Below are 15,566 nucleotides of genomic sequence, written 5' to 3'. Positions count from 1 at the left end.
TACCTGACCTGTGTAAATATATCTCAATAAAAATTGCGTTTAAAAAAAAAACACCTGACCACTATACCCTTATCACACCTAAAAGTAATTAACAATAACACTAATTTTTTCAAATAGTTACTTTGTGCTCAAATTTCTCTTTCTCTCTCTCTCCCTCCCTCTCTTTCCCTCACCCCCACGCCAGCCAGTGTCAGGAAACAAATCCATCTCCTTTTTCCCCTTGCAATTTATTTGTTGAAGAAAATGAGTCATTTCTCCTATGCTTTCCCACAACCTGCATTTTGCTGACTGCAGCTCTAGGCCAGCACATAACATGCTCCTCTCTCGTCTGTGCTCTGAATTTGGCAGTTACCTCCAGAGGCTTGATTAGATACAGGTTTTTTGTTTGTTTTTTAATAAATTAAAGAAGTTGTAAGTATACAGAAAAACCATGCAAAACCAGGTTTAATTTTTTTGTGGGGGAAAACCAAACTATTTCACACGCTGTGTTAGGGCCTTCTATGGGGGGACAGAATTTCTGGTTGACTTTGTGTTATTAGCAGCTGTTTGTGATCGATGAGTGGATTCATTCATTCAGGAGGAGCAGCAAAACAGTGATGTTCTCATCCCCATATTCTCCCGTCATTTAGCTGGACCACTTCTGTAGCTAAGGGGTTGGGGGAAGCTTTCCCCTTTTCACTCGAAAGGCAAAGAAACCACCAGCCTGATGACATTTCCTGTCTCCTCTTTGAAGAGCGGCTGGTGTGGGCAGAGAATCCCAGGGCCCTTGGCCTCTCCCCGCTTGTCACCAGGGCACATGGACTCGCTCTGCCCAGCCTTCCTTGGTGTGGTAGTTAGGTTCAGGTGTCTACTTGGCCTGGTGAAGGTGCCTAGTTCTGTCGCTGTGGACATGAGCCAATGGCTTGTGGACCTCATCTGTTGCTGATTACGTCCACAGTCGCCTAGGAGGCCTGCCTGCTGCAATGAATGATGTTTGATTTAATTGGCTGGTGCTTAAATGAGAGACTCAACGTAGCACAGCCCAAGCAGCTCAGCATACCTCATCTCAGGGCAAGCAGCTCAGCCCAGGCCTTTGGAGATGCAGAAAGGAATCACCCCAGGGAAAGTTGTTGGAACCCAGAGGCCTGGAGAGAAGGCCAGCAGGGATCACCCTGTGCCTTTCCATGTAAGAAAGAACCTCAGTTGAAAGTTAGCTGCCTTTCCTCTGAAGAACTGCACATTTTTAATGAAATAAATCCCCCTTTATTAAAAGGCAATCCATCTCTAGTGTGTTGCATTCTGGTAGCTAGCAAACTAGAACACTTGGTCACTGTGCCTCTTGGGCCATGTGTCCTGCAGCTGCAGTTGGCACCTCTGCTGTGGCCACAGCTGCGTTCTGCTTTTGTTGGTCCATTTTTCTCTTCTGGAGCAGCAGTGAGGCTGTGTTTCAAGTCATCCTGGGGGGAGGGGGGGTTCCCGGGTGCAGACCTTCCTGATTGGCCTGGCACTCAGTCCCCAGACACGACCTCCTGCCCTCTCCTGGTGTTCCGCCTGCACTGCACGCCCCCTCCCCAGCCCACAGTGTGCCAGAGTCCGTCCCAATCTCCAGGAAGCCTGTGGCCAGAGGTCTCTGGCCCCAGACCAAGGCCAGCCAGGCCAAACACACCTCAGAGGACCAAGCAGGGGATTCTCCGAGCGCTGGCCGCTTCCTCCCCTGCTCTCCACCACCGGGGCCCGCCGGGCACCAGACAGAGCCAGGCCCCATTCTCGGGCTGCTGCACTGAAAGTCTGAAGATGTCCTAGGGTGTCAACCGCAATTTGAGGTGAAAGGTGAGAAAGGATGACGACTCCTGAGCGTGCGGGCAGCCTGTAAAGGAGCCTGGCTGGGGCACTGCCTTGGAGTGGACACAAGTGGCTCCCAGAGGGCAGGAAGAGGTGGAGGGGCGCAACGTCAGGGCCGCCAGTGGGACTTGGGCTCCCAGTTCCTGGCCAGGCTGAACCCCTCAGCCTCCCCAGTCCCCCAGTGGGTGAGGTTCCCCAGGCGGCATTCCCACACAGAGGAGCGAAGGTGCAGCCTTCCGGAAGGCGCCACATAGTTTGGGTCTCTAAGTGCACAGCAGCCACCTCCACCTGGAAGCCCTGCCGGGGTTCTATTGTGGGGGTAAGGGAGGAGAGCGGGACGCCCAGAGGCGCAGCCGCCCTGGAGCCGGTGGCCCTGCTTCCTGCTTGCCCAGACCTGTCTTTGAGTGTGTTCGGGTTCGGGTTCAGACCACATTAAACAGAAAAGGGTTTCCTCCTGAGAGCCGCAGCCAGCCGCGCGCCGCCGCCTCCAGGTCTGCATCGCCTGCGGAAGGAGGGCTGGGTTACCGCCCCGAGAGGGCCGCGAAGCTCCGCGGCAGCCGCGCCTCTCCAGTTTCCGTGACTGAGCAGCTGCTGGGCCTAGCGCACCTCAGTTTCCCCGGCCTCCATGCGCCCCAGACCCCCAGGCCCTCGGCCACGCAGCTCGCGGCACTAGGTTCCATCGCGGGCCGCACACAGGCCCCGCGGCCGCCCCGCCCCCGCCTAGACCGCGGCACCCGGGGAAGCCCGAGAAAGCCTCGCCCCGCCCCCTCCGCCCTCGCCCCGCCCCGCCCCCTCAGCCTCGCCCCGCCCCCTCCGCCCTCGGCCCCGCCCCCTCCGCCCTCGGCCCCGCCCCGCCCCCTCCGCCCTCGGCCCCGCCCCGCCCCCTCCGCCCTCGGGCCCCCCCGCCCCCCGCCCCCCGGCCGCGCCGCACGCGCCGCACGCGCCCCGCGACCCCGCGCACGCGCAAAGGTCCCGCCCGCGGCCAATGGGCGACGCCGTCGCGGAGCCCACGTCGCGCCCCGGCCCGGAGCGGTCAGTCGGGGCTCGGACGGCGGAGCTGGGCCTGCGCGCTGTCTCCTCTGCCCGCTCTGCCCGCGCTCTCCCCGAACCGCTCGGACGCGCCCCCGCCCCGCAGACCCCGCGGCCGCAATCTCCCTCCGGAGTCATGTCGCTGAGCGGGGCCCCCGCGCTGCAGGAGGAGAACCTGCAGGGTAAGGCCGGGCGCGGGTCGCGGAGCCGGGGGCGGCCGGGGGGCGGGCGCGGCCAGGGGAGGCCGGGGGCCCGGGGGAGGCCGAGGGCCCGGGGGCGGCCCGGGGGGCGGGGTGGCCGGGGGTCGGGGTGGCCGGGGGTGGCCGGGGGTCGGGGGCGGCCCGGGGGTTGGGGTGGCCAGGGGGTCGGGGTGGCCGGGAGAGGCCGAGGGCCCGGGGGCGGCCCGGGGGGTGGGGTGGCCGGGAGAGGCCGAGGGCCCGGGGGCGGCCCGGGGGGTGGGGTGGCCGGGAGAGGCCGAGGGCCCGGGGGCGGCCGGGGGTCGGGGTGGCCGGGGGTGGCCGGGGGTCGGGGGCGGCCCGGGGGTTGGGGTGGCCAGGGGGTCGGGGTGGCCGGGAGAGGCCGAGGGCCCGGGGGCGGCCCGGGGGGTGGGGTGGCCGGGAGAGGCCGAGGGCCCGGGGGCGGCCCGGGGGGTGGGGTGGCCGGGAGAGGCCGAGGGCCCGGGGGCGGCCGGGGGTCGGGGTGGCCGGGGGTGGCCGGGGGTCGGGGTGGCTGGGGGAGGCCGAGGGGGTTGAGGAAGCCGTGAAGGCAGGGGAGGCCTGGGGGCCTTGGGGAGGCCGAGGGTCGGGGCAGCAGTGGGGGCCGAGCCGGGGGCGGCCGCTGAGCAGCAGCGCTTCCCCCCGGGAGGAGGACCTGGGGGGGGGCTCGGCTGTTGGCAAGAGTTAAACTGTGCGCAGTTGAAGGGTTAACTTGCCCCTGGACTAAGGGGTCCTAAAGGGAAAGCCCCGGCACATGGTTTTTCGGGGCAGGGCAGAGGTGACGGGAAATCGGGGCGCAGTCCCATCTTGAGGAAGTCTGTGAAGGAGCAGTTGGCCGTGGATAAATTCACAGTTTATTGTTGCAGTGTTTTAGGAAGTAGCCTGGGCAGCGCTGTGGTCTGCTGCTCGTAGGGTTCGGGTGGGGTGGAGTGGGCTTGGCCTTCTCGGGGCGCCGATGAACCAGCCGAAGTCATTCCGATTCCGGAAGGGGTGCTGTGGTGAGAGGCGCCGTGTCAGCCTGTCGTCCCCAATTCCAAATGTGTAAAAGGCTATTTAAAAAGACACCTTCTTGTCGAAACCGCTGCAGTGTGGGCCTTCCCCGCCGGGGCTGGGCAGTGGGCAGCGTGAAGGAGGTGTCCCCCAAGAGTGCGCTGCCTGGGCAGAAGTGCCTCCCGCCAGGCCCACTGTCCGCGGAGCCCCTGGGCAGAGGCTGCGGGTGCCGGACACCGCCTACAGCTGGCCCGCCTGAATTATTCCTTGTAGCAGCTTAAACCTCACGTCGCAGTAGAACCTTTCGAGTTTTCTTGCATTTTCTGTGGTTTGGCCAGTATTGATTTCAGCAAACAAATACTGCAAATTGAATTTTATGGTTTTTAGTTTTTAACGATTAACATTTGTATCTTAGCGACCATCTTTTTTTTCCTAAAAGAGGAAGGAAGGAAAGGGGGAAGGGTGTTTACCAATATTATATAGTGCTCCTTTTTTTCAGGAAATGAACATTTGAAAAATGATACAGGCATGCAGTCAGTTTTATTTTTAAGGTTGGTGTTCCATTTCTCCTGGAGGGTCATCGTGAAAACAGTGTAAAAGTTGACTTAGGGGTCAGAAAAGTACAAGAAGAAGGACGCTGTTCTGCCCCAGCTCCTTGGCGTTTCAGAGGCGGCAGGAGCCCCAGCCCTGGAGCCTGGCCCTGTGCGCCCAGGGCACCCCTCCCCCCCAGCAGGAAACCAGGGCTCCCCGCAGCTAAGGGGGGCCTAGGCTCAGCCCCCCTGGGTGGGTCTGCCCGCACAGGAATGCCTGGCACACCTGGCTTTTTCCTTTGGCCTCACTGACACAGCCCGGGCCCAGGGGGTGGGTAAGGAGCCTGGCCACTGCTGACTTTTGTCCTCTCTGAAGCAAGAGTTCGCCAAGCAAAGTGAGCGTGTAAATAAGCTCTGGAGAGGACTGTTGAGCCCTTTGAGAGTGCATTTGCAGCCTTCACTAAGGTGGTTGAAGTCCTTGGACTCTTCGGCTGTATTAGAAAGCTGCCTGTTGTTAAATTGTTTTTCAAGGTAAGATTTAGTTAGCCTAAACTAAATCTTTTTTATTGTATTGTATATGTACTTAAAAGCTACAACCACATATTTTAAACTCCTGTAGTTCGGGTCTTTTTTAGCATGGACTCATTCCCCCATTTGAAATAGATTAAGGGAGGTTTTTCTTTCTTTTTGTCATGGAGTAAGATCCATGGAATGTTTTATAAGTCCTTTGCCTTAAAATCACCCTTTTTCTAATGAACACACTCCTTTATTTCCAGTACTGCTTATTTTACCTCTTGGTTCAGACATTAAGCCTCAAGTTGAGGGTCTTTGGAGCAGAGTTTGGGGTCCTCTGGAGGGGAGCCCATCAGCTCCTCCCTCCTTGGTTTAGAACCCAAATTGCTGAGTCACTGGCCACACAAGACTGCCAGCTCAGGAATTGAAAGGTTTTTGTTTTTCTGTTTTGCTTCTTCTATAAAAAGATGGTTACCCGCAGAGTGGAAACTCGCATTGAGGATTCCCTGGGCCGCCCTCTGACTGTACGTGCAGCGGAGCACGCTCCCTGCCCAGCCCCGCCGGGAGCTGCCACTCCGGTCACATGGGACCGCCCAGCTGCCCCGAGACTGTGAATCTGCACTTGGCTTGCACAGCTCCGCTCTGAGTTGATTCTCCCTTGTTTACCTCTGAATGGAGGCCCGAGGAGGCCCTGGTAGCCGGAGCCCGTGGGAAGGGCAGCAGGCTGTGTGACCAGATGCTTGCAGAAGAGTTAGCAGGTAGCAAAACTGATTCTGCTCCCCTTTTGCTACCCGGTCCTTTCTGGTTAAAGCTGTTGACAGGTGGGATGCTTGTATTTGCCGTTCCTTTTCTCTTTAGCTATTCTACTGCTCAGATGCAGGCAGGAGATTGGCTTTCGGGATAAGGTCGTGCTCTGGCAGCGCTGGATGGGGTGTGCCTGACTTCCCTCCTGGGATGACCCATTCTCCAGGGCAGAGCTGATGGCACCAGTTCTCCGGAGAGCTGGGCAGTGTGCTCTGAGAAAGCAGAATTAGGAGCTCGCTTGCCACTTACTGCTGCAGCTGGTCAGGCGGTTCTCTTGCCATAAACCACCCGCCAAGGGTGAAACCAGTGAAGAGAGCTATACTTGGATTTCTTCTGGAGGGTGTAGCATCCTGCAGTGTGAGAACAGAAGGGGCTTCAGGTGTCTGTAGTGTAGTCCAGCCCCTTCGTTTTATGAGGTGGTTAAAATGAAGCCCTGAGGCTAAGGGGAAAACAAACCTAGAAGGAAGTTTTCAGAAGACAGGGCAGGCAACACCATGAAGGGAAAGGTGTGGCTCTGGTAGGTGCTGGTGGGATGCTCTGGGTCTGAAAGAGTGCCACTGCGAGGGGCCGAGACTCCGCCCCAGCCCGTCCCCTCCAGCGGGCAGCTGGACGCTGCCTCAGCCATGCTGTTGACTTTTAAGTCTCTTGTGCTCCTCTCCCAGCTCACTTGAGAAGCTCTGAAATGAGAAGACTGTGATTCCTCGCAGCTCGCCTCTCCCGGAGAGGAGGCCCCGCTCGCACAGGGGCCTTTATCTCCCTCCAGCTTAGCAGCTCTGCCTGTCTCAAGCTTGTCCTCTCTGCAGCAGCGGCCGCTCATACGAACCTCTGCTCTCATGTGTGTCCCCCGCCTGGTGAACTACTTGTGTGCTTGCCTGTGGTTCCAACCCTGCCTGGATGTCCTCACCATAGAGCTTTTCAAAGCAGACTTGCCTGGGTTTCCGCCCAGCTCTCCAAACTGACCTGCCTGCACCCGCCCTGGGCCTGGGGTAGGGCCTCGTGTGGATGCGCCTTGCAGGGCTCTGTCGCCGCGGGCAGGTCGCGGCCTGTGCCGGGAGCAGGAGGGGAGAGCCTTTGCCCCGGCAGGTGGCCCTGTGGCTGCCGCGCTAGAGCGCAAGCTGCTTGGGGCACTGAGTGAAGCTTGAGGTCAGGTGAGGTTATATGTATATAAAACAGATGAGGGAATTAATGGAAACTAAGAGATGGGTTGTGAACCCAAAAGTATTGGAAAAAATAGGTAAGTTTTATCGTGGTAACGTGTGCACAGCACATTTCTTATTTTTACCACTTTAAAGCACTAAATTTAGTGCCGTGAATCACATTCAGGAAGGTGGACCACCACCACCTGTTGTCCACACTTCTCCGTCGTCCAGACAGAGGCTCTGGGTCTCTCGGGCACCCCCTCCCCGCTGGTCACTTTCCTTTTGTATCTCACCCAGCTGTCCACAGCTCAGGTCGGCTTTGCACTGATTCCCAGCTGCCTTGCTCGGGTGGGTTTAAGACTCACTGGCCTCATGACTGTGTTAGAAATGCAAATTAGAAGTAGGTGAGGGGAGCCAAGGGAAGACAAGGAGAGGGACATAAAATAAACCAGAAATGAGGGCTTGCCCGGGAAAAGCAACACCATCATCTTTTCCTTTCTAGGGTTGAATTGTACCAGCCTCTTGAAATAAATTACGAAGAAGTTTTCTAGGGGTGCTAAGCAACCTTAACACTTATCTTTCTTAAAAAGATGAATGATCTTAATAATTGCGAGATATTAGCAGCATAAGAACACACGTTTTCCAGGAAGCATACTTTCTGTACTCAGATGTGGTGGGTTAATAATAAAACTCTGGTTCCTTAGTAAATCATTCTTTGGAATAAAGCATTTGGACCCAAAGCTTTTGGCTGTAGACAACCCAGCATGGGATTCTTTCCTCTCTCAAAGATGCTTGGGACTCTTAATGGGGCTGGAGCGCCCCAAACTCTCCATGCGTCAGGCATCCTGAGAGATCTGGGGGTGCTGTAGTTTAGTCAATTAAATTGAGCCAGGCTTGGAATCTCAATAATGTGGATTGAGCCTTAAAAAAATGGAACTGTGCCCAAGGCAAGGGTCTGTTACTGTTTCAGGCTATGGGGCTGGGGCTGGCTGAGTGTCATCTGGAAGCCCGAGAAGGAGGGCAGGTGTTTAGGACGAGGCTTCAGCCTTCGGAGGGTCAGCCCATGGAAATAGGGCCCGCAGCCTGGGTGGACATGCTGTCAGAGCGGCTATAGGAGTGGCTTTGTGTGTAAACAGATGGGGAGCATTTTAGTCTCTGTGGGTGGGCACAGGCTGGTGGCCTGGGCTTTTCTCATCCTGGGAACTCCAGGTTTCCAAACAAACACTGGCCTTCTGTGCGTTTGTGATGTGCCTGTGCAGGTTAAGAAGGAAAACCATGCATTCACTGGACACCTGAGCGTGGACATTTTGTTAGCAGGCAACAAAGGGCTGTTGCTGCCCGCTGCAGGTCCACATTGGGTTTGCAGGCCTGGGACTTGCTTTTTTTCTGATTAACATGGCAGATTCCGTGACACGTGGCCTGCTGAGGCCAGGCCCAGCCTCCGGAGAAGCCCACCTGCCTTTACTTTCAGCTCACATGTGGAGTGAAGAATGTTTGGCTCCTTTTTTCCCCTAATTGCAGGTGCTGTAGAGAGCCATGCTGATTTAAGGACAGAGTAGTGCTCAGGGTAATTATTATTGTACTTAGTAAAATTACAGTGACTACAAAATGAGTTGATTGTGTTTTTCTAGTACTTAAATTTCTGGCCTTTTGTATTCTGCCTTCTCCCTCCTTCTGCTGCAGTCCATCCTCCATTCACTGCCAGAGTGGTCTTTTAACTAAACCGATCTGTGTGGATAAATAGGCCTATGATACACAATAGAGAAACCATTCTGAGCCCCGAAACAGGCCTATGCATGTAAGCATGCCTAAGATATGGCATGGGAGGCACCCCAGAACAGAGGAGAAAAGAGGGTTTCTGTAAATGGTGCTGGGGAGGCAGTGCTCCATATGGAGAAGCTGGAGCTGTTTGTGGTCATTCACAAAAACCAATTCCAGGCAAATTTTAGGTCTAAAAGTGTAAGTCAAAACAGTGTTGCTTTTTTGAAAATAATATTATAGTAGCATATCTTTGTGATCTCATTTTGGCACAAGATTGCTTAAATAAGACCAAAAAAGCATTTAAACGAAAAGGAGCTGATGGGCTTGAACTGAATTAAGATCAGTGTTGAGACATTACTAAGAGAATGAAAAGGTAAGTCACAGAGTTAGTTATTTGTGACTCCTAGAACTGTGTCTAGAATATAGAAATACAAATCAGTAAGCGGGAGACCAACAACTTAGTAGAGAAAAGGGTAAGAGATTTGAACAGTCAATTCACAAAAGATGATTCCCAAGTGGCCTGTCAATGTGCGGAAGTGCTCAGCCTCGTCAGAAGTTGGAGAAATGCTGACGTTGGCTGTGGAGATGTTGCCTGTCATCCAGCGACCTCAGCCCTGGCTTTGTGTGCATTGGAAACCTGTGCAGGTCCAGTAGCCCCGCCCCAAATACCTGCCAGATCCTGGCACCTGAGGCAGGAGGGGACTGTGCAGATGTCGAGGATCTGAGAGGCGGTGGCCCTGAGTCTTCTGGGGCCCTAAACGCTGTGGGCGTGTCCTGTGGGGCCACACCGTGCGCAGTGAGCAGAAAGGGTTGTGAAGAGGAGGCAGAGACCGCAGCTGTGCAGCCAGGAGCACAGGCCCTGCAGGCTCGGGAGCTGGGTGCCCTAGAGCCTCCAGAGCAGTGGGCCCTGCCAGCCCCTCGGTTCCCGCGAGTGCAGCCGCACGAAGGGGTGCGCACATGCCCAGCAGGAGCCACTACAGGAACCTGGACTGAATTGTCCCTGGAGCAGCTCCAAACCTGGGCACAACCTGAATACCTAATGGAGATTCAGTAAAGCACGCAGTAAAATTCTTTGCGGAAACAAACATAAAAAAACAGCTGTGTGCAGCACCCTGGGGGAATCCCGCTGACATTGGCAGCCCTCTCGCCATGGCGTGAAGCCTAAACCCCTTGTGCTTTATGGTCACCGCCCCCGACCCTCACTGTGGAACTCCAACCGCTGAGCCTCGCGCTCTCTGGAGGGCGTGCATCTTCCTGCTTGTGGGAACCTCCTGCTCTCTCCCTTCATACCAGAATTGTTCTCCTCCTTCAGTCCCCTCATCCCTGCCTGCATGAGTCCATGCCCCTCTCGCCCAGCCTGCCCCTATGGGGTGTGGTGTCACCACCCTGCTCCCCCATAGCTTGGGGTCCATGTGAGAAGGTGTCCCGCCTCCCCTCTCTCCCCAGCCGCTTTCCTGTCCTTGGGGACTCATTCTGGATGCCAGCCTTCCGCATAGTTTGTGCAGTGCAGTTTATGTCCCAAAGTCAGTTGCTGAGTTGGAGTGCACTTATCATCAAATTAACTCCAGAGAGTGGGGCTGGGGGCAGATAAAGCCTGCCTTAAAATAATGGCTTTAATTGCTAGGGTCGGGAGGGGTGACATTTATATGCTTTTATTTTGATAAGCAGGTGGCCTGGTGCTCAAAGAAAATCCCTAATCTATGATTCTGTGTGTATAGAGTTTTTGGAATATGTGATGACAGGTATCGGTTTTTAATATAAGCCATAGCAAATGCAGGTCTCCCCGGGAAAGCTTGGCTGAGTGACACACTACTCTGGAGAGTCAACTTAGTGATTTCAGGTCAATCAGAAATTGCCTCTGTTTGATTCAGAAAGGGATTAATCTGGCGTCCCATCCAAGTAAGAATAGAATTGCAGTCATAAATGTGTGTCTTCTCGGGCTTTGGGGTCAGTATGTGCGGCTTGCCTGGAAGTGGGCATTTTTAATCCCGCAAGCTTTTGCTACCGTCAGCTGTTTCTAAGCATTGGTGCAGGAAGACCCTTGGGCTCACTGGGTTCCAACCAGCTTGGGGGCTCTGAGCATCTGGTTGGTGTCAAGGGCTGGCACAAGGTAAGCAGAGGAATTCTCTCTGCCCTAGAGGCCTTGCCCTGGTGCCCAGAAGTGGGCGGCAGCAGGTACTGCACGCCGTCCCAAGGGGCGGTTCCCTGTGTGTCTTCCCATGAGGGCCTCTCGGAGTTGCAGGGCGAGCTGGGTGTGTGTTAGGACCGAAGTCCAAGAGTGGGTCAGAACTCCAGCTGTCTTTGGTTTTGTCCCCAACAGGCTCCTGGGTGGAACTGCACTTCAGCAATAATGGAAACGGGAGTGGGGTTCCAGCCTCAATGTCTGTTTATAATGGTGACATGGAGAAAATCTTGCTGGACGCCCAGCATGAGTCTGGCCGGAGCAGCTCCAAGAGCTCTCACTGTGACAGGTAGGGTCAAGTAGAGTGTGTCTCACGGGGCTGCCCTCCCCAGGGGAGCAGCGGCTGCTGTGCTGGAGTAAGGGACATTCCTTGTCAGCATAGGACTTCTCTGGCCCTCCTTGCACAGAGGGACCCTTGCCCTTTGATCGGAGGCACTGGCCTAGGGGATGAGTCTGGAGGAACCTTGGGAAACTGGGGAGCACACAGGACCAGGCCCCTGCCCCGCAACCCGCATTGTAGATCGGTCTTTGGCTCAGCACATGAAGCTGTGGGCAAGCTCCTGGTCACTTAGAGTGGTGTGAAGGTGGGGTGGCTGATGGGCTGTGGAGCTGGAGGTGGGTGAGAAGGCCAGCGGCTGGCAGGGGATCCCGTGCCTGACCCGCTTCCAGGGCTGAGAAGACCAGAATTGTCAGAACAGGAGGGAAGAGACACCGGGGGGACCTTCCATCTTCACCGAGGAGAGGCGTCCCTGCCTTCTGGGCTTCTAGAAGGCATGCTGACGTGCCCCTCTGTCTCCCCTTCCTCCCACGTGACAAGCCCGCCCCGCTCACAGACCCCGCAGGACGCGCACAGGGCTTCTGAAGCAGACACCCAGAGTCTTGGGGAGAAGAACAGCTCCCAGGTAAGCCGCGGAGGCTGCGCTGTGCGTTCACAATAAATGAGGGTGTTTCGAATGGAACTGCGTGGAGAAAAACCTGGCTTTTGGGTGGTGGGTGGTGGGGTGGGGCGGGGAGCCCATGGCTGAGCCCTGGCTCCCTGGGACCCTTTTTCTAATCTTCACTCAGCCTCTCCTCTGTGGCCCCAGGCTGGTGAAGGCCGGTCCCCGCGGTGGCCGCTGTTGCTCCCGGCCTCCTTGGCTGCCCAGGGCCTGGTGCCCTGGGTGCTGCTGATTGCCATGGGATTGTGGGCACAGCTTGGCCTTGCCTGGGCTCCCGTTGGAAGTGTCTCTGTAGCAGAGCTCCGTCCTTGCTGCCTCGGGGGCACCACTGGGCCGCGGTAGCCTGTGGCAGGGAGCGGACTTCACGTCCTGCACTGGCGAGCCCGACGTCGATTGGCTCTGGTGCTGCATTCTCAAATGTCTCCAATATTATCACTCTTTTTTTTCTGACTTCAAAAGTAATTAGGTGCTGAGGTACCGAATTTTGAAAGTGTGAAAGCAACACCTGTACTAAGCTGAACTTTCTAAAGTCCCTTTTAACTCATGTTACATTTAGTCTGTCAAAACATGTTAAGGTAGCTGGGGTCATGGGTGTTCATAAATGTCCACCCTTCCCCTCGCGTGCACCCTGGAAGCGCCCCTCGTCACGTGCCTGCTGCACAGCACCTCCCTCTCTTGGCCGCACTCCTGGGAGACAGGGCTTTCTGCCCTGCTCTTGTTAAGCGGCCCTGCAACCAGCGTCTGTGTGGCCACTTTTGTCCTCACCCCACACGGCCTCCTTGGTGTCATGCTTTAGCTCTCGGTCCCATCAAGACCAGCCTGAGCACCTTGGTGGGGCGTTCCTGGAAGCCCCTGATCCCCCCCAGAGGCCCTGCTCCCTGGGTCAGCTTGCAGCCAGTGGTCTGGCGCGAAGCCGGTGCCTTCTGGTGGGGTGGGACACTCATCGCCTTCTAATGGATGCTTGCTTTATCTTAGTCTGAGGAAGATTATATTGAGAGAAGGAAAGAAGTCGAAAGCATCCTGAAGAAAAACTCAGATTGGATATGGGATTGGTCTAGTCGGCCAGAGAACGTCCCCCCCAAGTGAGTCTGTGTCCAGTGTCCCGGGGCCTTCCTTGGCTCAGGCACCTGCTAACGCCGACATTGCCTCCCCCTAGGGAGTTCCTCTTTAAACACCCCCGGCGCACGGCTACTCTCAGCATGAGGAACACAAGTGTGATGAAGAAAGGGGGCATTTTCTCTGCGGAGTTTCTGAAGGTTTTCCTTCCATCCCTGCTGCTCTCTCACCTGCTGGCCATCGGGTTGGGGTAAGTGACTCCTGGCCTGGTGCACTGGGGGGGTCCTGGAAGTCCACTTCGTAACTGGCCGCCGGTGCATTTTCACACGCTGACCGTACCCGTGAGCCCGTCACATCAGGAAACGGGAGGAAAACCTTCAAGCCCAGAGGCCCCCCCTTCCCGCCCCTGCCTCGTCCCATCCCAGGGCAGCCCTGCTGTTTCTCAGCGCACAGCTGCTTTCTGCCTCTCCTTTCTGCTTTCTGGGGTGGGGAGGGGGGGCCGCAGATAAGGACTCCTGTGTTTGGCTTCTTTTCACATACCGAGTATAGCTGGAGTTTATTCTTATTTCTGCTGTGGAAATGCCGTAACCTGCCCCTGCCTCCTGCTGCTGGACGGTTGCAGTGCCTTTATGGGCTGCTGTGGGTCAGGACTGCTTGACTTGACTCTCGCGTCGCGGGGCGCACAGGGGCTCCAGGGTCCGGGCTTTGCTCCCTGAGAGGCCAGGCGGGTGGAATGGGAGGTCGGAGAGCCAAGGCCAGAGCCCAGCCCCAGCCCCTCTGCATGGCCACAGCTTATTGGACAGACTGCCGTGTCAGTGTGGGCTTCTGATTTGGGGGCACCCTGGGGCTGAAGCGCTCCCGTCAGGCAAAGAGGAGGCAGGAGTAAAAGTCTGCTTGGGTCACCCTTCTTCCAGGACCCACTGATGGGGCATGTGCGAGCTGGTCTATTTTAGGTTGAATGACCATGGAAACCTGTGGGTCTCCAGCAGATCATCCTGGCCGTCGCCCTTTGTTGGGGTCCCCAGCCTCGCTGCTGAACCCCAGAGGCCCCGCAAAGGCAGTGTGCCCAGAATGGCCCTCACCCGTTCCTCCTTGGCCCCTTGCTTCTGACCCTGGGTGTTTCTTGCACACGTAACACCCAAACTGGCTCTCCTGGGCTGGCACTTTCCAGAGTGGGACCCGTAGACATCTGCATGAGCCCCCGTCCGCCAGGGGCAGAGCCCCGTCACCTGCACTTTCCCCTGCTTCGGCTTTCGTTCCGCATCTCTGCAGCCTCTTCTCCTCTGTCCCCTTTCTGCTGACTGGGAGCTGGAAGCCTGGTGGCCCCGTTACCTGGCCTGAGCCCATCCTAGCACACACCTGGCCTGTCTGTGTGTCTGACGCACCCTGCGCATCTTCCCATCCTCCTCCTCGCCCCACCTCTCCCCAGGAGCCCCCCGAGCCCTCTGAGGTGTAGGCGCCCCCATCATCAGACTCACGCTGGTCGATGGTAGCTTTGCCCCATTCAGCAGCTGGCCCCGGGGGCAGGGTGGTGGCCTCACAGCCATACCGAAGTCGCAGCTGCTTCTTGGCAGGGAGGCTCCTCTGCACGGGTGTTTCTTGGTTAGGTTATCATAACTTTCCCCGTTACATTCATACGAATGAAGGAGGAAACTAAGGATTGTGGATACTCATCACAGAATTTCTAAAAATAGGTGTAAATTAGCCAGCCCTCTTCCATGTGCCGCAGCTGGCTGCCTGCAGTGGTGGGGAATCAGCGGCTGCGCACGAGGCCACATTAATTGCCAGTTGCTTTTCCCTTAAGGATCTATATTGGAAGGCGCCTGACCACCTCAACCAGCACCTTTTGATGAAGAACTGGAGTCCGACTTCACACGGTGGGGCTCACATCTAAGCCTGCCACCGGCTAACTGAAGAGAGACCCTCCCCCTTGGGTGGCTGCGTGGCTGGTGGTGTTTGTTGTGTAAATGCTGTGTTCCTAATTTGGTGGTGTGAAAGGCTAACACTGAACCCAGGCCAACCTGTCACCACACTCCTGGGGTTGACGGTGGGCAGGCAGACTGAGTATTGTGGTATCTGGGAGCCAGTTTTCTCTGGAAATGACAAATATCTAAGTATAAAAAACTTTAATACCCTGGTCACGATATATGTAGGACTGGAATAGCAATCATCTGTATACTTAATTCAGTTGAGACATTTATATTTCAAAAGAATTAATGTTGATATTAAGATAATGTTGATACTAAATTAAGGGGCTTATCCAGAATAAATCTTGTGGCCTTATATTCTTACGCTATTGTAGAAGACGTCATGTGCTCCCTTTAAATGGGTGCGGGCTGTCTCCTGAAGGTGAGGTGAGCATAAGTGCTGCTTGCTGTTTAGGTCCGAAGCAGAGCCCTGGCACAGCGGGCTCTGCAGTGCTGCACACAGGGTGTGCTCGGCAGGGTGCTAGCCGCCTGCTGTGGAGTCACCCGCTCGGTGGTCCCTTTGCTGTTGAAGGTGGCTGCTTCCACTTGTTCTCGTCTGCAGCTCATCTGTGTGTGCTCTTCAGACTGGAAGTAGAGAAAATAAAGTTTTGCCGGAAGCCA

At 56.2% G+C, this 15,566-nt stretch overlaps 1 protein-coding gene across 2 annotated transcripts; it reads left to right on the top strand.

The window, feature by feature from the left end:
• Positions 1 to 2,811: 2,811 nt before the first annotated feature.
• Positions 2,812 to 15,566, top strand: BNIP3 (BCL2 interacting protein 3). Of its 2 annotated transcripts, none has more exons than XM_077126426.1 (6): positions 2,812 to 3,032; positions 11,123 to 11,273; positions 11,802 to 11,886; positions 12,898 to 13,004; positions 13,079 to 13,228; positions 14,783 to 15,566. In XM_077126426.1, exons 1-6 carry the CDS (start codon positions 2,987 to 2,989, stop codon positions 14,826 to 14,828), a joined length of 585 nt encoding a protein of 194 aa, XP_076982541.1. In that variant the 5' UTR covers positions 2,812 to 2,986; the 3' UTR covers positions 14,829 to 15,566. The 2 variants fall into 2 exon arrangements, with proteins under 2 accessions (XP_076982541.1, XP_076982542.1); XM_077126427.1 differs by lacking the exon at positions 2,812 to 3,032 and adding an exon at positions 4,279 to 5,856.

Source organism: Tamandua tetradactyla, chromosome 13, assembly GCF_023851605.1.
Source record: "Tamandua tetradactyla isolate mTamTet1 chromosome 13, mTamTet1.pri, whole genome shotgun sequence".
In the NCBI taxonomy this organism is placed as follows: Eukaryota; Metazoa; Chordata; class Mammalia; order Pilosa; family Myrmecophagidae; genus Tamandua; species Tamandua tetradactyla.
The sequence above is the reverse complement of the archived record's forward strand: the minus strand, read 5'-3'. Positions and strand labels throughout refer to the sequence as shown.

Bases quoted from the DNA above. Each gene is read 5' to 3' on its own strand.
- BNIP3 (XM_077126426.1), top strand. From the start codon at position 2,987: ATGTCGCTGAGCGGGGCCCCCGCGCTGCAGGAGGAGAACCTGCAGG. The intron at 11,274-11,801 runs GTAGGGTCAAGT...CCACGTGACAAG, and splicing joins AAGAGCTCTCACTGTGACAG to CCCGCCCCGCTCACAGACCC. The intron at 13,005-13,078 runs GTGAGTCTGTGT...GCCTCCCCCTAG, and splicing joins CCAGAGAACGTCCCCCCCAA to GGAGTTCCTCTTTAAACACC.